Source organism: Haliotis rubra, unplaced genomic scaffold, assembly GCF_003918875.1.
Source record: "Haliotis rubra isolate DU_JTF1 unplaced genomic scaffold, ASM391887v1 Scf56, whole genome shotgun sequence".
In the NCBI taxonomy this organism is placed as follows: domain Eukaryota; kingdom Metazoa; phylum Mollusca; class Gastropoda; order Lepetellida; family Haliotidae; genus Haliotis; species Haliotis rubra.
The window spans coordinates 1,244,770-1,271,721 of record NW_025767257.1 but is presented as its reverse complement, the minus strand read 5'-3'; the positions used below and the strand labels follow the sequence as shown (position 1 = coordinate 1,271,721).

Below are 26,952 nucleotides of genomic sequence, written 5' to 3'. Positions count from 1 at the left end.
GTCTTTAGTTTTCACTGGCTGTGTCAGGAAACTACACCCTGTGCACTGAACTTGTTCAGACATGAAGGGATATGTGTCAGGAATTGCATTTTCAAAGTAGGTAATTAGGTTCATCAACATGAAGACAGGACATTCATGATGTTTCATGCAGGTATTATCCATGAAGATCCGGGTTAGAATTGATCTTCAGTAACCCATGCTTGTCGTAAGAGGTGACTAACGGGATCGGGTGGTCTGGCTCGCTGACTTGGTTGACACATGTCATTGTATCCCAATTGCGTAGATCGATGCTCATGCTGTTGATCACTGGATTGTCTGGTCCAGACTCGATTATTTACAGACCTCTGCCATATAGCTGGAATATTGCTGAATGTGGCATAAAACTAAACTCACACTCCAGGGATGGAAATAACCCATTGCCCGACATCCCAGTCCAGTGTTTCTTTCTGTCGGGCAAGCAAATTTGTACATCACACTGTACCGGTGTCCACTTGACTTTCCAATGTTAATTATGTTTGTTTTTTTAAAAATCAACCAGAAGACAGCCAGTATAGTGGAAAAATTATCAGGGCAAGTGATTTTACATGTGCCACTGTACCGGAGTACACTAGCAATTTTAAAGTTCCACCCCTGCACTCATGCCATATTTCAATCTGATTTGATGTTGTAGATCATGTGATGACTATATGACATTGCCAATATATATTATCTGACTATACTCTATATCTACCATTGGACCCGTGAAGATCCGGGGTAGAATAGGTCTTCAGCAACCCATGCTTGCCACAAAAGGCGACTATGCTTGTCGTAAGAGGCGACTAACGGGATCGGGTGGTCAGGCTCGCTGACTTGGTTGCCACATGTCAACAGTTCCCAATTGCGCAGATCGATGCTCATGCTGTTGATCACTGGATTGTCGATTATTTACAGACCGCCACCATATAGCTGGAATATTGCTGAGTGCGGCATAAAACTAAACTCACTCACTCACTCACTCACTATTTACCATTGCCTATATATATTATCTGACTATATTCTATCTACCATTGCCTATATATATTATCAGACTATACTCTATCTACCATTGCCTATATATATTATCTGACTATACTCTATCTACCATTGCCTATATATATTATCTGACTATATTCTATCTACCATTGCCTATATATATTATCAGACTATACTCTATCTACCATTGCCTATATATATTATCTGACTATACTCTGTCTACCATTGCCTATATATATTATCTGACAATACTCTGACTATACTCTATCTACCATTGCCTATATATCCATCCCACTCTCATTTAGCAGGAATAATGCGTCACAGTAAGCAACAAGCAAGACTTAAATATCACTGGGCAATACCTGTGTTTATCATGTGGTTTATGTATATTATTTGTATATGTATGTGATCTGAAATGTTCAAATTTATCAGTTTTTAAATGAATGTGAAAGTTTAGGGCTTGCTGATTGGAATATACACCCTTTAGCTGATCACGCCATGTCTTCATGTACACGTGAAAATGGCACACCCAATAACTGGGCAGAAATAAATATATTTTTTTAGTTTGAATATTTAATAAGCCAGATTTCTGTAGACAAATATCTTTGTGTTTAATATAGCAGTGATGTGGAGAGAGTTGCTCATTATGCATGTCATATCAGGCTCATCCTTGTGATCTAGCACATGGAAATGTCAATATATCTCCTTCGTTACATTGCTTGTAGGGATTAACTTAATTTCACAGAAATAGTGAAGGTTGTTGGAGGGCAGGGTGACATTCGGTTGTGTAAGATAGATGTGTGGTGTGTGATAATGAAGTTATGGCAAGGACAAGAATATGGGCGTCTGTGGGAATTACTGGTTGCATGGTGCGGCAGGGCTGTGGTGAGGAGTAGACCTGTTGTATGGTGCTGACATCGCTGGAGTCATTTGACAGTGGCGGGAAGATGTCACTGTGGTCATGTCACTGTTGTTATGAGTGAGTGAGTGAGCGAGTATGGTTTTACGCTGCTTTTAGCAGTATTCCAGCAATATACAGCGGTGGACACCGGAAATGGGCTTCACACATTGTACCCATGTGGGGAATTGAACTCAGATCTTCGGCATGATAAGCGAACACTTTAACCACTAGGCTACCCCACCGCTCCCTGTGGTTATGAGGTCATGTCACTTTGTTAAGGAGGTCATGTCACTGTTGTAATGAGGTCATAATATCAATGATGACAACTTTCATGGATAACTTATATTTCATAAGTGCTAGGTTTCAATACAGATTCTTGTACCATGGAATCTGTACTTACAAAATAGAAGAGTTGTTATCCATAAAGTTTGTCATTATTGTACAATGTACTTCCCAACTTGTAAGTGCCACTCAAAGAAGTTCATATTGTCTCTGTTAAGACAATGTTCATGTTGCTTCACAGGTTGACACTTTAGAAAGGATTCTTAGATATCAGTGACCGACTAATGTGATATTATTTTTTACTGGCTAGATTTGGACACATTGCTATGTGATATTGCTGTACTATAAATCCCCATGTCCAATGTTTTAGAGAAAAAGATACTGTAGAAAAAGTTTCATGTTTAGAAACATTACGTGGGTGAGGAAGAGAGGGACTGAATAGCTGCCATCAGCAATTATGCTGCTGACATGACAAGAAATTTTGCAGAATTTCTGTGTTGTCTGGTTGATTTGCAATTCAAGTCAGTTTCTTTGCATTAAGCCTGAGTATGAAATTTATGCTGCATTGACCTTCTAACACAGTGATATTAAAACAGGTTGGACTTGCAGTTTTAGGTCATTAATTTTCTTACTTCCAAGAATTGAAATAAGATATATGCAACTCTAAATGTCACCAACTAAAAGAGTAAAGTAACATCGACATTAAAGTAGGTCTGTATTGACTGCAGCGCGCCGAAAAGGGCAGCACGTCTTCTCTCATGAAACGTCATAAACATCATCATTAGATTTCCCTGAGGAAATCAATAAACATTGCCTGTTGCTACTGAAGAAACGTGTAGTTTCTATAGCACACATATAGTTTAAGAACATCTTAAACTTCCAAGTGCTTAACTGATATGTGGAGAAAAAAGATGTTGAAAGTGGGTTATATATGTAGTAAATTTGGGTTAGTAAATAATTATCAGTATAGAAAATATTCTGTATTTTGCTGGAAATTATATGCCTATGTAGAGTCAGGTATTTATTCATTTGCAAAACAAAATCACATTGTATTATACATGAATAATGTTCCGTTAAATATATTACTGATAATCGAGCAGTTTAGTGGCTATTAGCTCAATACAAATGTATATAGTTTTAGTAGTAGTTAGGCCATGTATGTAATAATTATGCATATATTGTTTTCATTTGAACAATGATAAACTGTTGCAAAGAACTGAGGCCATCCAGTATTGCCCTGCAGTGATTTACCTGAGAAGGGTATATCTAGGTCTGATTGGTGTTTAGCACTTCAGTACGATATAAGATTTCTAATTTGTAGCGGAGGTCTGGCACTGAGAAGTGGAGTGCAGGCATCCTGATATGTGTAGAACCGATAGAATGTCATTATTTTTGACTAATTAAAAACATTGCTGTTTCCCCATTTACTCAGCCTCCGCTTCTATCTGCTACAAAGACTGAGTTTTCAATTCTTTCCATCTTGGTGTTGATGTTGTCAGGCTATTTGTCATGTGGATTTAAGTAACCAGTAATCAGCTTTGCTAATGACACAGGCTCAGTTACCTGTAGATATGAGTCGTAGCTGGTCCTGGTGGGATGTGAGTCATTATGGGCCAGTCGGAATCAGGTTAATGAGGACTTAGAGCCCCTAAACGAATGTAGACTGTGCGGATATTGACAGTAACGGTCTGTGGGCTGCTGGTTACAAGCAGTGCTTCACTGATCAGCCATTAATCTTGTAATGATGTATGTTGGAAGACTCTCTACCATGGACTGTTCCCTGTGGGGCTTCTACAAAGTCTTACGGTCTGTTCAGACACAAACATGGCACCGCTACATTTGGTCATGAATGAAGAACCATTTCAGTCCAAGAATCATGGGCTGGGGGAGTATGTAATGTTGATCCTTGTAAGAACTGTGTTTGTGTGTCCTCAGTTTCAGCCAAGTAGTTACAGTGTTAGCTCATAATGACTCAGAAACTGGTTCTATTCCCAGCACTGACATACTGCTTAGTGTTATTACTGAAGGTGACTCAAAACCATTCTCAGAGCTCAGTTAAAACATTTGTTATCGGTAAATATATACTTTGACACCTTCTCCAAATATGGTATCTTTCCAGACTTTTCAGTGAAATATGTTTCTGGACCTAAAAGCGGGTAGAGCTAATGAAGGGAGATAGGAAAATGCCCATTCTCAGCAAGTTTGATTGGCCATTGAAATGGACACCTTGACTGTTTAATGTTTGCTTCCATTTAATGAGAACAGACTTCGCAATTCATATCTCACATTACAGTTGGAGAAACGTCAAGATTTCTTATATTTTGTCCTTCATGCCTGTGATCAGGGATACTGGCAGGATTGAAGGGAGAGACACCTGTCAGTGAAACACCCATTGATAGAGGACCATGTACATTGTACCAGTACTGTGCTGCACCGTTGTCAGCTTGTCTTCATCCCATCCATACATTCACTGATACAACAATCATATCACTTGTAGCTGTCTGAAAATAGATGTCCTAGGATGAATTTGACAGCACATATCTACCTTATCAAGGCTTTAAAGAGCTGATGTTTTAATGTGGAAACTTGAGCCCTGGTTTTCACGCTAGCAGCTAATGGAAATGGTTTCATGTTTGTCCTTCAAGATCATGTTGTATTTATGTCAACTTCTGAAGAACGCCCACTCTTAATCAGATGCATCAAGAGTTAAAAGCATACTTGGAATAACATCAGCTCCAGTTAGGCCAAGCTAATAGGAGGACATATGTCCTGGATGTCACTGGTGTATTGTCCTTTAGCTGATGGCTTCAAACTCTCCTCAGTTGTAATCCTTCACCTGTCACTGCCTCGCCACTGGATTTCTCCATACTGATAAATGGCTGTGAAATATCCTTGAAATGTACATAAGATGTCTATAATAGGGTAACTATTGTTCAAAGAACTTGATGATTCACAATTAATATTTTCACATCTGTGAATTATGAAAAAAAGTTTTAAGTGAAAACTTGGTGTTGGGAGAAGGAAGGGTTTTCTGTTTGAAACACTAAATGGCCTGCTTTCTTCTTGGTATCGTTTACCTGACATCAACTCTGTACATATATCATGTTTGCAAATTTGACTGAATTATTGAAGTAAAGGAATGTATGTTGGCTGACGATGTTTGAGAAAACTTGAGAATTGATGTTGGACATTAGTTCCCTTCTTTAGTTAGAGAAAATCTGTAAGGACTTCCAATGTTTTGTAAAACACAACTACTTAAGTCTCTTTACTCATTCAATAACTCTAAATATATATATATACTTGTATATGTGAGAGTACTAAAGTATTTTGGCAATGTTTCATAATTCTTGTAATCAGCTGTGAACTGGCAACATGTCCTTTGGAAATGTAGTGACATCATCCTGGAATTGAGGGCGTCATCTGCTCCAGTAGCAACAAGAAGCGTTAGGTTGGGAGATTTTCTGACTAGCAAATGGAAGTAAATGATTGGAACATTCATTTAATGTTTTCCAATGCCCAAAATGATCTTTAAGGGAAACTCCAGGATGGTTATTCTCAATTAGACCAGGTAATTCCACTGATCCACTTGACAACATTTTTATAATGGATGTGCTAACTGAAAGTAGATGCATTTGTTCAGGACTGAACACTAATCCATAGTGTAGCCTTGTTGAGAAAGCAATATTTGATATGCTGGACTATCTCATTGATACTGTAAGTGATGTTCTGTGTAAGAATTGGGGAATGGGGCATTCAGGCAAGAAGTTGGCCTCCCCATGGGTACCAATTGTGATCCTCTTCTCTTGCTGGTCTGTGTCCCCACACGAATGAATCAGAAGTTCCGCTCAGTCAGAGCAATGTCATTTGGCCAAGAAGCTTCAGGTATATTGAACGTCTGATACTGTTCAATAACCACCAAAAAGTCAATTCCCTTCTACTGATTTACCCACCTGAACTACAAGGAAAGCTGACCAGCGAGACAGACTTAACTGTTTCATATTTAGACCTATGCATAAGATTCAGAGTGACAAAACTCTATCCAAGACAAAAGTAATGAGGTTATCTTTCCAACAGTCACCTTTCCCTTTATGTCAAGCAACATTTGAGCAGCTCCTGGGATTGCTTTCTCATTTCACAACTTTTGAGATACAATCTAGCATGCTCAGTCTAAGAAGATTTCAATGAGTGTCATATGACTTTTCCTCAAATGTTTGATCAAAGTTACGACATTAAGGCTAAAGTTAAGCTTTTAGAAAAGTTTCCATGATGCATGTGTGGAGGCTATTTCCAAAACCGATGCATCGATGACAAACATGATGCTTGAGGCAGTTCCCTTATTTGGATTTGTTTCCACTCTAACAATTATCTTGCATCTGCATGTGTTTGTGATGGGTGTCACTGGTAGGGCAGTATATGCTCACCTTCTACAAACACCCGGTATCATCACTGTGTGATAATTAGGAGATATACATACTGTGTTGGAAAGTAGGAGGTATATAACGAAATTATAATAGCTGTAAATTTGATTTAAAACCAAACACTGTTATTCTACCATAACTGCGTTATTAAGATTAAAACAAAATACATACTGTGTTGGAAAATTAGAGGTATATAACGTGATTATATACCTCTGAATGACTTTGATTAACAATCACAATCCCGGATTTACTGAAGTCATGGTAGAATGATTAAGAAACACATGCATATGATGTAGTATTGTACAATTAACTTCACTTTCAGCAGTTATATGTTGGTGGCTATGGAAGGGGTTTATATTAGCTGATAAACGAGTAATGTTGTACTTGTTTGGGAAAGTAATTGAGTTGGACAGAAAACAATCAGCATTGTATTTCAGAATCATGTTGCTAAGAAAAGAAATTCTTTTATACAGCTAATTCTGTGGCAATCTCAAGGAGAAATGATTTTTTGTGGTACAAATGTACTCCTTCATGCAGTTTGTCATTGTCTGTTGTTGCAGCATGGCTGATTAATTGTAGACTTGCATGCAGCCTTGCTTCGACAGTTGCATGATATAGTATGGTGATGGAGACATCAGATCATCTGTCTGCTCTCCTGTAAGGGTGTTAGATGATTACGGATTCAGCTATGTGCATCCAACTTTGTTTGAAGTGATATGAAAGTTGACTGAACATTGAACATCTTGTCTCTTGTTTCAGAAGGTGCTATATTAAGTGAGCGTGAGCAGGATGACACTCGAGCGTAATGCCCAACCCGAGTACACACAGCAGAGCATGTCGACCGCGACAACCTGTACCTCCAAAGCCATCGACATACCCAAGAAAGATGAGCCGATGTTCAGTAGAAACAGCCCCAACATGCTCAATGTCCTCACAGCCAGCTCGGACTTCGAGTTCTCAAATAGGTGAGCTTCATAATGTGTTAATCTGGAAGGTGCTTCTGATACTTCAGGCCTAGTGATTAGATTTAGGGCAAGCTTTGGTCATAAGGTGGTATGTATGGGGATTTCTAGGTTGACCTGCATGCATCAGGGTGATAGTAAGAGAATCCAACATGGCCAGTATTTTAAACTTACAATCTTCAAGCAAAGATTATGTGTCAATAGATTTTTGTCTCTCTTATGTAGAGGTGTAACACCGTGATGACATGAGTCAAAACATCAAACAATTTATTGTGTCTGTTTTCATGCGAAGAGTTATTTTAATAGACATCAGAAAACATGCGTCTTGTCACCTTTCATTGTTGGAAGTTGGTTTTATTAGGGAACCTTTCAGTGAATGAACTGTCTCATCAGTGTTAAAACTTGGTGCCTGTGATGTGTGTCCGTGATGAGGCTGTCTGTCTGGCGAGGGCGACAACTTGTGGCAGCTAGAATGATACAGTTGTTAATCAAAGATCAGATGATTAAGGAGATTTAGATTAAGATTCGTTGAAACTATATCATGCCTTTTAAATGAAATTTAATCTCCTTTAGACTGTAAAAGAGGCATGAGAAAATGAATTTCAAATTAAATCAAGTTTTCGATCTTAATCTCATTCATTTCATGCCTTTGAAATGACAGTCTCATTTTGAATGAGAAGATGAATGAACTCAGTGGATGACAACTTTCTTGTGAAAGGAATGGCCAACTTTCCACATCAAAGCACAATCATTATTCAACTTAGTTGAATGAAACCACAACTTGAAATCCAATCTTTCGGGAAACTAAATCATCAAATTGACCCGTTTAAGTGGACCCTTGATCCTGAACCTTCTGTCAATTGTAAGAATCACATTTTGGAGCTCTCCTCGATTCCATGATCGTTTCATTAATTTCTTCAATACCAACACTGTTCTGCTGGAACGTGAATACATTCTATTCACAGTGGCCTGTTGTTGGGAGCTGACGATTTAGCGTACAAACGCTACACGCTATCAAAATTACCACCAATTTCATTAGGTAAATGTTGCCCCAACAGCCAAACCCTGGTAAGATTTAGCCATCATTTTGGTGTTCATCAATCTGCCAAGATGTTCTGGGTAAATTGTCTCGGAATAAGTCAATCTCCAGTGTCGCTCCTGGGGAGGAATCCATGTGTTTCCACTATTGATCATAGACTTCTACAGAGAGAAGTTAGTCATGGCATCACTCTCTTCTGGCCAGAAGTCCCAGTCAGGACATTGTATGTCCTTGTGTAGAACAGACATCACTCCCTTCTGGCCAGAAGTCCCAGTCAGAACATTGTATGTCCTTGTGTAGAACAGACATCACTCCCTTCTGGCCACAAGTCCCAGTCAGGACATTGTATGTCCTTGTGTAGAACAGGATTACCTCTTATTGTCAGGTTTTCATCTTTTTAATTAGGGGAAACTGAAAAAACACTCTAGAAGTAAGTAGACTTATCAATATTTGTGTTGACAAGCAGAACAGTCACTCTTCAGATTTGTAGGAAGCTAATGTGATGTATTTTAACCTTTTTTAATAGTCTGTTTCGATGAGGATCCTCAGTGAAGTTGTGTGACAGCAACAGTCTTCACTGTAATGAGGGATGTGTGACAACGGAGATCAATAACCTTGTGAGTGAGTGAGCTTAGTATTACGCCGCACTCAGCAATATTCCAGCTATATGGCGGTGGTCTGTAAATAATCGAGTCTGTACCAGACAATCCAGTGATCATTAGCAAGAGCATCAATCTGTGCAGTTGGGAACTGATGACATGTGTCAACCAAGCCAGTGAGCCAGACCACCTGATCCCATTAGTCGCCTCTTACAACAAGCATGGGCTACTGAAGATCAATATTCTAACCCGGACCTTCACGGGTCGAATAACCTTGTGTGTGATGTAAACATGGCAGATGTGGGATGATTGCTTCATGCATATCCTGGGACAAGCAGGTCTTCTGTACCTTGTACATTTGTATGAAGCAAATGACCTTGACAAGTGCTAATACTGTCAACCATTGGCTGGTCTTGTCCAGGGCGTAGAATTAAGTGCCCGAATCAAACAGTAGTGACTTGATTTGTGTTGTATTCCTGGAAGTGTGAATAGCACAGGAGTTTTGGACATGAAATTGAGTCTCGAAGTTTTATGCAGTATGTGGAATTTCATTTTCCAGTTTATCACAAACAGTTTTATATTGTTTGAATCACTTGAACTGACGTCCAACAATGTAGTGAATAACATGAGTGTGATTTCAGCAGCCATCCGTCTAGTCAATATAGCACCAAGCTATTGTGACTTATGAATAGTGACCAGATTGGTGAAACAGAACTATCACTGAAAGTAGTCGCTGATCATATGGATAATGAAGAGCAGGTTTGAATCTAACACATCTCTGAAGTAGCCTGACTGATGGCCACTTGATCAGACCTCCACCCACTTCAACCCACAGCCATGACTACCTGTTCAGGAGTTCTCGTCAGTCCATCAGATTTATTCATGCTTGGCTTGCAGTTGGCTTTGCCTGTCAATAAGTGAGAAAACTGACGTTAGTTGTTCACCCTATGACGTCTTTGCTTTTTGGAATGGGTATTCTCCCATTCACGTATCCAAATTGATCTGCCAAGAGAGGAGCTGTTTCACTTGCCGTCTGCTGTTTATGAAGCTGTAGAAGCATTGGCTGCAGTCAGGTCCTCATCTTGTGGCCATCTTTATGGTGATAACTATTTGCCCCACGCAAGATTTATGATGGGAATTGTGTTCCTGATTGCTGAGATGAGTTGGGCAGTGAGAGGCGTTCTGTCCTACGGGGATTCTAGAATTACACTTCTGATAATGATAATACATGGGAAATTGAGTTTGTAAATGTCAGCTTTATACACAGCTGATATAATTTGATGTAAGTTGTCTTTTTGTCATATGGCCATTGTAGCTTTTGAAATTTTGATATGTCTTGAAAGTTGCATGCTTTCATTATATTTTTATTTATCTCTGTAAATGTCAAACAGTTTGAACTACTGTGTAGAACTTGACATTTCACTGTGAATCTTAAGGGAAATGCCAGGATTAAAAGTACAGGTATTAATAAAAGTATAAATAACTGCTATGTGTGTTATTTTGTATTGGAATAGCTGATTTTAAGTTTCAATATTTTACTGTCCACTTTTGAACAGTGTTACAAATTCAGATGTATTTCAACCAGACGGATGGATTGGCACGTCTAATAAATTGCCAATCCAGTTAAAAGGTTACCAGACAAAGCACTATTCAGGAATCGAGAGGATTCCCATCACACTGTTCATTAACCAACACAAAATTCAAGTCAAAGCTTTCTCCTTTCACCCTTTGATTGGAAGCAGAATACAAATTGAGCTCATCAACGATGAGTTTAACAGCCAGAGTTGTCACATCTCATAGGCTGATTGATCATGAATCGATGATTTACGTGGAGTAATTATTGCAAGGTATCTGTGATGTATTAATATCCAGTCGTTATCTAAATGCCAATCACATGTACATGTCCTTTATTTCAAATCGACAAACAAATCTGCCAGATGATGAAGTGAGCAAAGTGTTGTAGGTAAAGGTCATGGTGCTGCCAGATGATGAAGTGAGCAAGGTGTTGTAGATAAAGGGCATGGTTCTGCCAGATGATGAAGTGAGCAAGGTGTTGTAGATAAAGGGCATGGTTCTGCCAGATGATGAAGTGAGCAAGGTGTTGTAGATAAAGGGCATGGTTCTGCCAGATGATGAAGTGAGCAAGGTGTTGTAGATAAAGGGCATGGTTCTGCCAGATGATGAAGTGAGCAAGGTGTTGTAGATAAAGGGCATGGTTCTGCCAGATGATGAAGTGAGCAAGGTGTTGTAGATAAAGGGCATGGTTCTGCCAGATGATGAAGTGAGCAAGGTGTTGTAGATAAAGGGCATGGTTCTGCCAGATGATGAAGTGAGCAAGGTGTTGTAGATAAAGGGCATGGTTCTGCCAGATGATGAAGTGAGCAAGGTGTTGTAGATAAAGGGCATGGTTCTGCCAGATGATGAAGTGAGTAAGGTGTTGTAGGTAAAGGGTATAGATTCTGCCTGATTGATATAGTGAAGGTTTGGGAGTTGGCTAGTTCCATTGAGTGATCAAACCTTTGCCAGCCCAAACATATAGCTTACAATGGTTATAGTTAATACATTATCATACACATATCTTGGAACATTTATGTCATGGAGTAGATTGTAGATTAATAATAGGTTTATTGGTTGTTCTTTAACAGTGAACATCACTGTACATCATATTGTGTCTTCACTGGATAGTGTGTCATGTAGTGCATTCAATATCCATACTCCTGTTATAATTCAATCATCTTAACCAAATATCTGTATCAATCTGTCAACTCAGTAATGAGCGACAGTACACTAATGAATGGTGTAAACGACCAGTCAAAATGAGCAATGTACATAGGTATACTTTGTGTGTCATCCAATCAAGGGATATATTGCTTATTCTATCAAGCCCTGGTTGCCTGAACAGTTCTCTGTGATAGAGCAATATTACTGCCTGTTTTGAATGCTTGCTTTTGGTGTAATGTGACCTTGCTCTCCCTTTCTCTGCAGTATGCTCCGTTTGGAGCATGAAGTCGACCAGCTGAGCCTCACAGAGAAGTCGTCGTCCGACTCCACACCATCCCCCACATTTGCCCGGTCAGCACCTGTAACTCCCATACACAACCCATCAGGCAGTGTGGACGTGGGCTACCGGGATGGGACACAGAGAGGGTTCTTCGAGGGGCTGCTGGGCTGCCTCCGTCCGGTCTGGACCATCATCGGCAAGGCAGCAGCTGCAGAGCTGAAACAACAAGGTAGGCCACTAACCTGCAGATGTAGGGCAGCGAGGTACTGATCAACAGATGTAATGTGTGCACTGGGACATTGTATTGTGCCAGTACTTAGTTCATTTAATCGGAAAACTGTTCCCAGTGATGTATGTCATTTGTTCCACAAAGAGTAACAGAGTATTGTGTCACAAATGAGTGACATTATTCGGTTAAATCACTCACTTGTTCTAGCTGAAGAACTTGGTTCTAATTTCTACATGGGTAAATTATGTGTGGCCCGTTTTTTTGTGTCCCTGCCATATATTGCTAGAATACCCCTGGTGTTACACAATCCTCACACACTATTACCGTATTCAGCCCTCCTGCCATATATTGCTAGAATACCCCTGGTGTTACACAATCCTCACTCACTATGACCGTATTCAGCCCTCCTGCCATATATTGCTAGAATACCCCTGGTGTTACACAATCCTCACTCAATATGACTGTATTCAGCCCTCCTGCCATATATTGCTAGAATACCCTTGGTGTTACACAATCCTCACTCACTATGACCGTATTCAGCCCTCCTGCCATATATTGTTAGAATACCCTGGTGTTACACAATCCTCACTCACTATGACCCAGCCCTATGACCGTCAGCCCTCCTGCCATATATTGCTAGAATACCCTGGTGTTACACAATCCTCACTCACTATGACTGTATTCAGCCCTCCTGCCATATATTGCTAGAATACCCTTGGTGTTACACAATCCTCACTCACTATGACCGTATTCAGCCCTCCTGCCATATATTGCTAGAATACCCCTGGTGTTACACAATCCTCACTCACTATGACTGTATTCAGCCCTCCTGCCATATATTGCTAGTATACCCCTGGTGTTACACAATCCTCACTCACTATGACCGTATTCAGCCCTCCTGCCATATATTGCTAGAATACCCCTGGTGTTACACAATCCTCACTCACTATGACCGTATTCAGCCCTCCTGCCATATATTGCTAGAATACCCCTGGTGTTACACAATCCTCACTCACTATGACCGTATTCAGCCCTTCTGTAATGTGAGGTATTCATGTTAAGATGATTCTCTGTAGATGACTGGGAGATTCCTTTTGAGAACATCACTGACCTGCAGTGGCTGGGGAGTGGGGCGCAGGGCTCAGTGTTCCTTGGGAAGTTGACAGGAGAGGAGGTAGCAGTCAAGAAGGTCCGTGATGTCAAGGAGACAGATATCCGCAATCTCCGCAAACTCAACCACCCTAACATTATTGCTTTCAAGTGAGTATTTCAACATGGAGGAAACCTGGGACATGTCCAGGGATAAGGAATTCATTTTATGTGATGTCAATCAATGCATCTAAAAATACTGTAACATTCCATTCATTCTATTTTGTATAACATTCCACCAGGTTACTATTCTATATAAATTATAATGTTCCAACTGTCCAAAGTGAAGTCAGTTATAATTAATAAAAATAAGAAGGATCCTCTTTGGCATTTGAAATCCAACTTGAGAGACTAGTTGTGGTACAGTATAGCGCAGGGGACTCCAGTCATTATTCCTGATATCCCCTGATACTACACTTGCTTCTTGTTAGGGCTGGGACAATTCACCGATACATCACGATACATTTAAGTTTGATACAACTATTGTATCGTCGACTGGTGTATCGATACAAAACGATACTCGACTTTTTTTCAAAACAGTATTATCTTAAACATGTTAAAGTACTTATTTAGAGAAAAATACGCTAGTATGATAGAGTTACTAGTTTGTTTATTACAATAGTGTTATTGTTATACACAAATACCTTGAAACAAATCAATTTAAACCTTAAAACGGTGTCATTCTTTCAAGGTGTATGTATCGTGATGTGTATTGTATCGCAGGTAAACTATCGAGATATGTATCGTATCGTGACATAGTGTATTGTGCCAGCCCTACCCGTTGTGGCCCCAAGCTAATTAATGCCTGTATGCCTGGTTGTGCCCCGAGCTGATGGCAGTATGTCTGTTACAGGGGAGTGTGTACACAGGCACCCTGCTACTGTATCATCATGGAGTACTGCCCCTACGGTCAGCTGTACGAGCTGCTTCGAGACGGCAAGGAAATACCACCCACACTCATACTAGACTGGACCAAACAGATAGCCAGTGGAATGAACTACCTCCATTCGCACAAGATCATACACCGCGATCTTAAGTCACCCAAGTAAGTTGTGACAGTAACATATATATAATATTGGTTATTGAGCAGTTGTACAATGTAATTTATTTTCTGAATGTGTTTTTAAACATTGCATAAGAATTTTGTACATTTGTTTATCCTTTTGATTATCATTGTTAATTGTATCATGATATGGCTGGAATATTGCCGATGTGTAGACAGATGTTGACTCACTCCCTCATTTTGCAGTGGTGAAAACATTCTTCATCAATGGTGCTCCAACTTCATTAATTGAGAATTGTTTCACTTTGAGGTCTATCAGGTACTTCTCTCACTTGAATTCAACAATATGGTCTAGGCAGTCTAAAACCTTGTGGAAGGCCGTGTCAGATAACCTTTTCAATTGACCAATCAGAACACAGCTTACCAAATCGCGAAAGTTGACATTCGCACATACCTTTTGAACTTTTACCTCCAAAAGTTTGTACCGAACGATTCCGAATGCTATTTTCCGTACGATCGGTTCCTAGTGAGGCACACCACAACAGTGAGTAAACAGTCGCTGAAAATAGCGTTTTGTCAGTATTCAAGCATGTCAGCTTGCTGAAATATTAGCTATGATAGCCATGTCACCAGAAACCCCAAAGAGTATATACTGCAGGGCAAATAGCTGTGTTTTATGCAATTTTCATTTGTTGGGAGATCAGTGTTGGCGAACGGGGAAGAGAAAATCCATTTTGTAAGTCCCGCCGAACCCTTAATAGTAGCTGTTGTCTGATTGGTTAATCCGTTCAGCCGTCTCGCGTTTGATTGGACCGTCATAGGTCGCTCAGAGGTTACCTGACGTGACCTTCCACAAGGTTCTGTTAGACCCAGTATATCAGTGTAACGAATAATACTGAGTCTAAGTTTACTTAGACTGATGGTCTAGGCATCAGTTGATGTGCTCACTCTGTTTGGATTATGTACTATCTACTCAGGACATTTATGTCAAACCCAATATTGCTGTGGTATAGAGTGTGGCATTGTGTTTTTCAGTGTGTTAGTGGCCAGTAATAATGTGGTGAAGATCTCCGACTTTGGCACGAGTCGAGAGTGGAATGAGAAGAGCACCAAAATGTCGTTTGCCGGGACAGTGGCCTGGATGGCGCCCGAGGTCATCAGGAATGAACCCTGCTCTGAGAAAGTGGACATCTGGTAGGTCAAGATACAGATTATATTTACTGATGCTCCTGTGAAGATTGCTGATTGCAGTTGAATTTAATGATTTGAATGAAGGAAATGTTTTTGAAACATCTGTGGTACAATAACTTGTGTGTCTGTTTCCAGGTCGTTTGGTGTGGTGGTTTGGGAGCTGCTGACAGGAGAGATTCCATATCGGGATGTGGACTCATCAGCCATTATCTGGGGCGTGGGCAGCAACAGCCTTCACCTCCCGGTGCCGTCAACCTGCCCAGACGGTTTTCAGTTGCTCATGAGACTCTGTTGGTAAGACTGATCTCACAGCTGTCTTCACATGTCTTCATCTCACTGGTCTAAACAATTACAGTCTGGCACAGTCCGGAACATTGATAGTAATATATTGATACTTGTATGAAGGGGCGGCCATATAGTCACAAACTACTTCAGAGGTATGTCATGATATCAATCATCATATTCCGCCTGTATTTCCAGGAGTGCCAAGCCCCGCAATCGGCCATCATTCCGGCAGGTGTTGATGCATCTGGAGATAGCCTCCCCAGAGCTGCTCAACTACAGCCGAGAGGACTTCATGGAAGAGCAGGTAACTCTTGTCTGACCATGTGTCTCACCATGAGTGTCTTAGCATGTTCTGTTAATCAAGGGCTCAGGTTTAGGATATGTCTGTTGTACTCAGTTGGGACGGAGGTTACAGTGACTTTTTGTTGATGTTCAGTTTCTTATGATTTCTTCACTGTTGAATTTCTGATGGAAATGGAACACACAGCAAAACAGCAGCAGAAAGACTGAATGACTGTCTGTGAAGTCTGTGTATTAGTGTGAAGTGTCTGACTGTCTGTGAAGTGTCTCTGACTGTGAAGTGTGTATCTCTGAAGTATGTGACTGTCTGTGAAGTGTGTGTCTGTCAGTAAAGTGTGTGTCTGACTGTCTATACAACATGTGTGACTTCTGTCCCCAGGTGAAGTGGCAGGAGGAGATCCGTGAGCTGTTCATGAAGATGCGGTCCGAGGGATCTCACTTTCCGCAGCTGGAGGAGGAACTGATCCGACGCAGGAAGGAAGAACTCAGGTAACAGGATGAATGTACATCACAAGTTCTTTAACCAACAGTGTTGTCAATATGCTTGAACTTCAGGGGCTTGTAACAGCTGGTGTCAAGTACACATGTATCAGTAAAATGTCAGATGCTATTGAATAGCCATGTCCCCATCTAGAAATGTAATATGGCTCATCCACAATCTCATTCAGGCTGAAGCTTGTTAATTAACCTTATCTTCAGTCAGTATGTGAAGGAATGAATGTGCTGTTGCAGGCATGCCCAGGATGTAAGGGAGCACTATGAGCGGAAGTTGGAACGAGCAAACAACCTCTACATGGAGCTGACGGCGTGCATGTTGCAGCTGGAGAAGAGGGAACGAGAGCTGATCAAGTAAGTACTTCATCCTTTGGTATGACTCATCTCATGCAAATTCTAGACAGAGATAGTTGGAGGGTGAAGTTTTTATTATCAACAACATGAACAAATTGTTTTGGTTTTAAAATGATTTCCATAACAATGTTATCTCATCACAACAACCTGCAATAATACATTGTCACTTCTGTATTTCTCGGTGTTGCTTTTGAGAATGTAACCAGATACTTATCAGTAGGTTTATGTCAGCACATGATAGCGCAGTGTGTTTGATTGGTTTATCAAATGTGCATAATTGTTTCTTGTAGGAGAGAACAGATGCTGGCATTGTACTCAAAGCGACGGAAAAGTATTGTCCGTCCAATCATCAAGGCCCAGGAGAAGCTGGATAGAATTGGGAAGAAGAGATGCTACAGATCGTCTGATCCTGCAAGGTACATCTGCCAATGTGTACTGTCATATGGGATCAGAGTAATCTTACATCATACCATGTTTATGGGCTATGAATTTTTTTTTCTGAATTTGGTTCGGTCAGAGATCTTTGAAGATCCGGGTTAGAATTGATCTTCAGTAACCCTTGCTTGTCGTAAGAGGCGACTAATGGGATTGGGTGGTCAGGCTCGCTGACTTGGTTGACACATGTCCTCGTATCCCAGTTGCTCATGATGTTGATCACTGGATTGTTTGGTCCAGACTCGATTATATACAGACCACCGCCATATAGCTGGAAAATTGCTGACCGAGGCGTAAAACTAAACTCACTCACTCACTCACTGGTTCAGTAAGAACTTGCTGAAAGCTTCATTCGGAGCACTAAACAGTCCATGAAGTGTCTCGATGCACCAGATCGCTGCATCATTACTCATGCTTTCCTTGAGGAGTGTTGTGATTAGTATTGAGGGCATTTATAGTAATTCAATATATAGAGAATACTACACGAGGTCTCATTACATATTAATTAATTAAGTGTGGTATTTTATTTATTACCCACGTCTTACCTGCATAAAATTGACAAAATAGTGTATTAATTTGTTATTTTTATGCTTTGAAACCAAAGCCAGTTTCATAAAGAGGTTGTGCAAGAATTTTGTCATCCAATCGCATTGTAAGAGAGGTCATCGGTTCTCCAATCAAATTATTAGAAATTCAGGTCAAGTCATTACGGCACAGGTAAATGTGATACGACACTCATGTGACATTCGAGATTAGTATGCAACTACCCATACGTTGACCACGTGGGTAATAATTAAATATATTACTGGTAATTGGAATGACAGACCACAGATCAAGTGCAAGACATGTGTCGTCTCACTGTTCGTGTTTTGGTATGCAGTGACTCTGCATCATGAGGTTATGCTATGTGATGCTGTGTACCTTTAGTTGAATGGGTTTTCAATTAGTTTTTATCCCATATTCTTTAGTCCGGACTCCCAGAAGACAGAAGGTAGCATGACCACCAGTTCTGAACAAGTTCTTCCATCACCCACCAAAATGCGCTACCGCAAGAACCGTCATCGTCGCAGCAACAGCCGTGGATCACTGAAGGATATTACCTCGCCTATACGAAGCCCATCGAAGGACTCCAGTCAAGATGAATCAAAAACTAAACGGGTGACCTTGCATCCAGGCCCAGGTTTGGCTGTGAGAAGAGAAAAGAAAAACGAATCTGACTGTCCAGATAAGAACAAGAATCAGAACTTAGACGAGCGTAATTTGAACGATGTCTGTTTCGGGTGTGATGGAGGATGTAGTGATATCACATGCAGCAGCAAGAGGTCAAGTCAGGTCAGCTCGGATGTTGAAAGCAATACGTGTGACTCGCCATGTAATAGCCCGCGGCATCAAGTTCACCAAGTGTATAATATTGTTGAGGTTGAAAACACCAATCAACCTGACTTTCAATCAAAAACAACAATTCTAGAAAAAGACTCGAATGAAAATCTGAATTGTCCCATCGACACAGCAGATATAGATATCAAAGACATTAAGGAAATTACAAGTGAGGATACTATTATCATCACAGCAGATAATACAGTAGGACTAAGGGCAGACAACTCAGTGTTAGAAAATGCCCAAACTGTGTCTGTATCAATGAAGAGGACAAGAAGTGATCCGGAAATTTTGCCAAAATGTTTGTCACCAAATCTGCCGAGGCTGCGAGACAAGTCTGATAAGAAAGTTGCGGTTAAATTCAGAAACGTCAAGGTATGTTTCAAGCATTATAAGACTCTCATCTGTAGATAAATATATATATATATATATAATGTTTGGGGAATCGTGCTGTGCGTATGAGAGGGTTATTCAAGATAACAGTCTTGTTTTGTTGTTGATATAATACCTCTGTTTTCATCATCCTGCAACTTTGACTTATGGGGGGACACTGAAGATACTGAAGATACCGTGCATATACATTTATGTTGGGTCAAATTGTTTTCATACACACTTAAACAATCTCTAGGTCTGTTTGTGTCTATTATCAACAAACATTAATATGGAAACAGTTTTCTTGTAATTTCATGATAACTTTCCAAAATGCCATGCATAAATTGTTTTCTTTTGTGTGCAGCATTCAGCAGACACTACGTCAGAAGAGGAAGGGGAGGTAAGCGAGGATGAAGCCCGGCGACGGAACCTGTGTCGTCAGTCTATATCCACGCTCAGCTCCGAGGGAGGTGTGTTCTCCGAAGAGGAGGAGAACACAAGTGAGGTGTCACATAACATGGGGCTTATGTCCACCAACAGCGCCGAAAACCTCCAGATGGAACTAGCCAAGTGTACATATGCCTCTGATGGACTGTCGGACCGCGCGAGATGACCGTCAGGAAGATGAAGAGCCAAGTTTCATCTCCTCCAGAGAGGATATACGAGGTATGTCATACACAACAAATCCTACAAAACATATGAGTGCATGGTTCTTGCCTCCGTGCTGTACTTAACGGCTCTTTTGTTGCTATGATTCAGGTTTACAATACTGAACTTCTGGTGACTTCGATTGTAGATGTTTACCTATCATTAGTTCCACCTGGTAGTTGAATCCACAAGCAAGGTATTTGGGCAACAGAAGTAAAGTAAATGTTTCATCATTTTAAAAAAAGCAGTGACCCAACTTCTATTTGATAGTGGTGACCTAAGCCTTGTATGAACCTTTCTTCATTGTTCTGTAACATAGCTCCATTTTGCATGCTTTGGCAAGTCCTTTTAAAAACCACAAATTAAGTCAGTTATTATACCTAATAACAAGATTTTGTTGTCAAGAAAATGCATGTGGTACACAGGTTAATTACTTGAGATATACTCTTTAATTCCTTGAAAATGAATCCAGTACACAAGTTAATGCCTTGAAAATGAATCGGTACACAAGTTAACTCCTTGAAAATGAAATCGAATCCGGTACTGAAGTTAATTCCATGAAAATGCAAATGGTACACTGGTTAATTCCATGAAAATGAGATATTTCTGTTGTTTCTTTCTAGAACCCTCGCTCAGATTCCAGTTCGGACTCCGACGAGTGCTCCAATTCAACTGTATCAACAGTTCAGAGAAAACGATCCTTTGAAAAGAAACAGTGGTAGCCAAGGGTCTTCACTTTGGAAAAGACTTTGTTTTGAGAGAGGCAGCATTGACGATAGTCACAAGACTTTCGCCAGTTAGAAGAATAGGACCTTCAAGTTGTGTCACACGTTTTGATATCTGCTTGCATCATCTTGTTGAAAAACAAGAAAGAGAGGAAGCAATTTCTTATCTTGTAGACTTGAATCTAGTTTTGCTGTCTGGCATGTTAAAGTTTTTTGTCGGTGGAATCAAATTGTGGATGTTCCAGTCCCATATTGTTTTGATTTCCTTGTCATAATGTTTGTAAGAGAGTGACAAAGGAACCTCTGTGTAGAGGAGTGTCAAGGTATGGGACCAGTGTTTGTAAGAGAGTGACAAAGGAACCTCTGTGTAGAGGAGTGTCAAGGTATGGGACCAGTGTTTGTAAGAGAGTGACAAAGGAACCTCTGTGTAGAGGAGTGTCAAGGTATGGGACCAGTGTTTTCTGCCTCAGGATCATTTGAACTCAGTGATATTTTCATTTTACTGCTTAACTTTTGCCTGTGAGCTTGTTGAAACAGTGCCAACGTACTGACGCTATACAAGTGCATGCTTGGTCCTGCTTGTCAATTTGCGGGCTTGTGGGCATCGTTTCAGGATGCACAGACATGTGTGATGAGGGACCTACTGAAGTTTCTGGCTCCAAGGACTTTGCTGGAACTATTGTTGGATTGTTTTATTGATTATGGAACATATATCACATGGAGTGATCATGCTTTCACAGGGATTTTAACACATTGACACGAGTAGGTGATAATTGTGGATTACTGAAGGATTAATTGATGATATATTTTACAGTCGGACGTGACAGATGTGGTTGAGTGAGATGTTATGAGTGTTCACACAAGGATTCCCAGGGTTTGCCGTTGCAGATGTTTTGCGATCGTCAATTTTCAATTATTCATCTGTGTTAAGCATCAAATTTTCTGAAGTTAGCTGTGAAATTTTACTGAAGGTAGCTGTGAAACTTTCAAAAGGTAAATTCCACGGCAAGTATATAAGATCTTGGCTGAATTATCGTGACCTAATTGAGTAAGTGCAGTGTTAGATTAACACAAAGACAATGGGAGTAGAAAGACAAAGAATTCTTCACACAAATATCCACCTTGTTGTTGATCCAATGATATAGGTAACAAATGGCTGTCGGTGTTACTGTGAATTGGTTGCAGATATGATCGCTACAATACGCCATCATTTGTAGATTTTGCAGCAAAGTTCAAAGGGGTAAAACGTTTAAAAAAACACAAAAATGACCAAAAGCAACCAGTGACCATTTGAATATAAGAACCCCTTTGTATTTTTCTGCCAGGCTAAAGCTGCAGTTGTTTTTCATAACATTCTGCATATCATGTTCATATCAAAGCAAGTTACCATGTCATTTTCAGTGATGATTGACATTGTTATTGCCACCAAACTCTCATCCAATCAGATAGTGTTGTCATTTTTTTTTGCTGTGTCAGCATTTCTGATTGGATGAGAGTCCATGCATTTGGTGCATTTTCTTGTTTTGTTGATGTTTTTTGTGTGTCAAAGCTTTATCAATATCCTCCCGTTTTACTCAACATCAGTTTTGTGGGTTTGTGTACACTACAGGTGGGTTTTAAATGGTGGAGTGTTTTGTAGAAGTAGACACTTACACCAAGTTTATCAAAGAATATCTTCTTTTCCAACAGAAACAGCATTTGTTGTGGGAGACTTTCTGGCTAGTCAGAAGCAAGAATCTAGAAAAAAACACTTTTGTCTGTAAAGCCTAGCTTAAGACAGCAGATATGTTTAAAGTATATTCTAAATAAGATGAGAAGAAAAGTATGTTCTAAACAGATGGGAGAAGCAGAACTCAGGCTGGAAGAATCCAGCCTTGATTAACTACAGCTGGAAACATGTTAGTTGACAAGCAGTTCCACATCAGACAAACAGATATGTGAGGAAAAAAGTCAGTGTTCTAGAAGTGATTTGAAGTCATTCTTTCCCCGGTTGGAAAGGTTTCTACAGTGGGTCCGGATGCTGGTGGTCCCAGGTGTCTGCCATGTAGTGTACACAGACTCCATCATGTGCCACAAGTGAAGGCAGCTGACCATGTTGACTGTACTCCGCTTCCAGAGTGTGCGTGTTGTTTATTAATGGATAGCTGCGGTAGTAGTAGGACAGGCTGTCTCAAACCAACTCCAAATGGTCTTTTAGCTCCTCATTGTAATCTCAAATGTGCAACTACCTGCCCATCTTATCAACAAACTGGGTATTTGGGTTAGTATGTCTCAACCAGTCTCTTATAAATAGGGGCGGTGGGGTAGCCTTGTGGTTAAGGCGTCTGCTCGTCACGCCAAAGCCCTGGGTTCGATTCCCCACATGGGTACAATGTGTGAAGCCCATTTCTGGTGTCCCCCGCCGTGATATTGCTGGAATATTGCTAAAAGCGGTGTAACACCAAACTCACTCGCTCACTAACTCTTATAAATAAATCAGGCCGTACTGCCTGCTACTTTCCCATGACAGTGAAATATCAGAACAGCCTTTCATCAAACTAATAACAGTGACAGCTGGAACATACAACATTGAACGATAATAACGGGATGTATGCCTGATTCAATCAAAATCATCTGTCTCACCTCAGTTAATAATCGTTTGAATGAGGAGACTTTCATGGCATGTGGAAATTGCTGCCATACAGTCTTAGAGATCTATTCCTGATCGTAGAGTTTTCAAATTCAACATAGAGAACTTTGTCTAAATAATTTTCAAAGTAAAGTCTGGAATGAAAATTCCTATTTGAGACAAGCATTTTAAAGCTAGTGAAAACTGTAATCTTAAAGTCTCTGTTAACTTCCTGCTTGTCATTTCATAGGACAAGTTTGCGAAAGGTTATTTTGACCTGACCTGTAATTGGATGTCCCCAGATTTTTGAGTCTCAAAACATATGAAAAGGCATATACACTGTCTTTCATATGGAAGAAAAGGGCCAGCATGTGTTTGAAACAAGAGTGAGGTTTCGTTCACATTGAAAAAAGGGCATATTCATTAGGTTAGAATATCACGGTCTCCCATCCTTGCATCTTTGAGAAATGTTTTTTGCTAAACTAGACACAGCAATATTTCTTTGGAGATGGTTTGAGAAGGACCTGATTTGTTTGCTTTGAGAGGTCCAGGTTATCTATACATAACGTAGTTCAAGAAAAGCTAGATTCTGATTAAATTTTTTTGTTTGAAAGTACAAGGGAAATAACTCTTTTAAGGACTTACTAAGGGACATAACTGTCAAGGTAGGCATGGTAAATTGGCTGTTGTGTACAATGCAATAGTTTCAGTCTGTGATTTCAATAACACACTTTGTGCAATAATATGTTGATACATTCCTTCCCCTTGCCTCAGCCTGTTGTTAATTAAAGTCATTAATTAGTGTTCCTACATAGTGAAATATATACCGATACATTTCATAGTGGACCTTTCAAAGTGAAGCAGGATTTGTGAGGGATGTACAGAGTGTTTTGGTTTTTAAGATTTGTTTAAGTTTTGTTTGGTTCATCATCCATCGAATATCATACCTTTATTTTTCTTATGGAAAAGTGCTTTTGATGCTATTCACTACTCTGTTTTCAGAGTGCATCAGATATATTTTTACTTTTCAAGTATGTATTACAATATGTGTTTCTAATTCAGTCACATATCAGTATTTCATCATACGCTGCGTGTTCATTTCTCAATTGTTTTCTCCCTTTCCATCCATATCCAAGTTGGGCATTTTGTAGCCTTCTTGAACAGATGGCATTAAGTTGTATACAGAAACTACACCAGTAGATTAGAAGGAAGTTTACTGGAAAAATACTCGCATTAGGATATTAGGACATTACTAAAAAGAAGTTAGATTTTTAGGAATAATTTCAAGAATAGATTGCAGTAATGTGAGTGAACATTACTGGTAAATCTTTCTGAATATAGTCTTACTAACACCAAAGATTTATTTTGGTTTGAAGTATTAAATCTCTTCATTATGTTTTGTTTTACCATGACGGTATCGTTGACTATGATTTTACTTTTCCCATGATCTCATTGTTGACATCTTATGAAGATTGTTGAAGGAAATGCAGGAATGTGCATAACATGGCCATTCTTAGGAGCAGGGTTTTTGACTCAGTTAAAGGCACTGACAAGTGTTGAAAATTTGAGTTGAGTTTGCAAAGCATTGTTTCATCAGAATTAATATTTAATTCACAGATTTAATTTAAAAGGAACCATATTAGTCATTTAGATCATCTGTAACCCAACCACTGTTACACTTGTTTTGTCTCCAATTTCAGATATTTTTGTATGAGTTTCTTATTCAGACCATATCCATATTTAATTTGTTTTTGTTCCTTATTTTTTAACATATCCTATTTATTTTCAAATGATTATCTTATTCACATACATTTCACGTAACAAAGGTCCAATCATAATCCAGTTTCAAAGGATTAGCCATACTCCATCGTCACATACAGGATTATCAGTCGGTTATAATCAAAGTTATCATTTTGTACTTGTTTAATATACATGATCAGGGCTGGTCCCATGGTATTTTGTAGTTTCCATAGCATATCACAACTCCAGGATTATTTACAGTATTTATATAAACATCCTCGTTTATCTCCTGTAGAATGGTTTAGGGTCATGGCTACTCGTGAGCTGTGATCTGTGGACACTTGGAATCCACATTTGATAATTCCCAATGAAAATCACTAAACCACAATAAATACCAACTGCAATCAGGATTAAAATATTCATTACAAAATGAACCATTGAAGGACTATGATGCCTGAACATGACGGTTGCTTAACAGAAGTTTCGTTGTTCAGGAAAACAAAATTGTTTAGAATAGATTTAGAATTATTCAGTTATAATTTGTTTGGAGTAATTTCCTATGTTTGTTTCAGTTTTCAAAGCCCACTTTCAAAAGAATATTTTGTTAGGAAGTAACTGTTTAGGCACAGCCGGACAGATTCTTTTCATGATTGATGGATTTGGTGAACATGACATCAAGGAAAATGAAAAAATGTTGGGGTTGGTTTGTGGTATTTTAGGCACAAAAATAGGCTAAAATATCTGTCCTTATATATCAACAAACACAAACAAGAAATACAAATTCAAATACTCAAACATATCTATAAGCCATGAAAATACATTGTCTAGCTCAATTTATGTTTCCTTAAAAAATGTGAGTTTCAAAATCATTGTGTACGTTTTTTGACAGAACTCAATCAGGAAATGAAAATATATTGTTTCATCAGTGGATTTAGTAATGCCGTTATTGTTTTAGGATCACAATTTTTCACCATCATCATCAGTTATTTATTTGTGAATGAAATGAACATGTTGAAACTGAATGAAATAAACATATGTAAAATGCCAAACTACTATTTTTTTGGTTGGTGTGATGCCTTTTGATCTGCAAAATGCTACACAAGTCATTGTACACTTACCATTTTTGACACAAGAGTAAAATATTATTAAATCCAAACAAGCGCTTGTACTAAGAATTTGTTGTACAGTGAAATTAACAACAGAAATGTTACTGAATTTGTTAATTTTACCAAATATTACCTCAAATGGTCCATTCCTGAAATAATTTTATTCACAGGGTTGTTTTCCTGGGTGATATTTTGTATTACCTTTTGAGTAATAAAATAGTAATCTAGATCTGTATTACCCCATTCAAATTGGTTCACGATTGTGCTTGTCTTGTTAATTTTGAAGATTTTTCTGCTCTCTGTTGCATAGACTATTGTACATTCCAGAGTCATGTAGAGATTATTTGTGCATATGTAAATATGATATTAATATGCAATCTGTTGTGAAGTAAATAAATAACAAGAGGTCAAACTGGATCTGTGTTGTTTCTGTTGTATATTTGACATAAGGCCTAAAAAAATAAATTTGTTGTGGTTCCGATTACCCAACCGACCCTTGAATTCTGGTGCCGACCCTAGTTTTTTTTAGGGGTATGAAGAAAATAAGCTTTCAGATACCATTGTTTTATCCTGGCACCAACGGACATTGGTCATTCTGATAAAGAAAGTCGACATGATGGCTGCAAGCTTGTTTGAATAAACAATTACACATTGATAAATGTGTTATTAGTTTGTACTTTACTTCTAAAAAAAAATAAATCCTACCTACCTATCCTAAATTT

The 26,952-nt window shown here is 39.3% G+C and overlaps 1 protein-coding gene across 1 annotated transcript in view; it reads left to right on the top strand.

Annotated features, from left to right (window-relative positions):
- Window positions 1-26,647, top strand: part of LOC124254016 (mitogen-activated protein kinase kinase kinase 13-B-like) — an 85,725-nt gene extending 59,078 nt beyond the window's left edge. Inside the window, 14 exon segments of the mRNA XM_046687879.1 lie at window positions 7,372-7,577; window positions 12,198-12,442; window positions 13,519-13,702; window positions 14,445-14,636; window positions 15,630-15,788; window positions 15,921-16,079; window positions 16,266-16,374; window positions 16,750-16,859; window positions 17,103-17,219; window positions 17,510-17,635; window positions 18,623-19,406; window positions 19,768-20,004; window positions 20,007-20,069; window positions 20,675-26,647. Coding sequence (XP_046543835.1) covers window positions 7,402-7,577; window positions 12,198-12,442; window positions 13,519-13,702; window positions 14,445-14,636; window positions 15,630-15,788; window positions 15,921-16,079; window positions 16,266-16,374; window positions 16,750-16,859; window positions 17,103-17,219; window positions 17,510-17,635; window positions 18,623-19,406; window positions 19,768-20,004; window positions 20,007-20,069; window positions 20,675-20,773 — 2,760 coding nt within the window. The 5' untranslated portion in view covers window positions 7,372-7,401 and the 3' untranslated portion in view covers window positions 20,774-26,647.
- The last annotated feature ends 305 nt before the right edge of the window (window positions 26,648-26,952 follow it).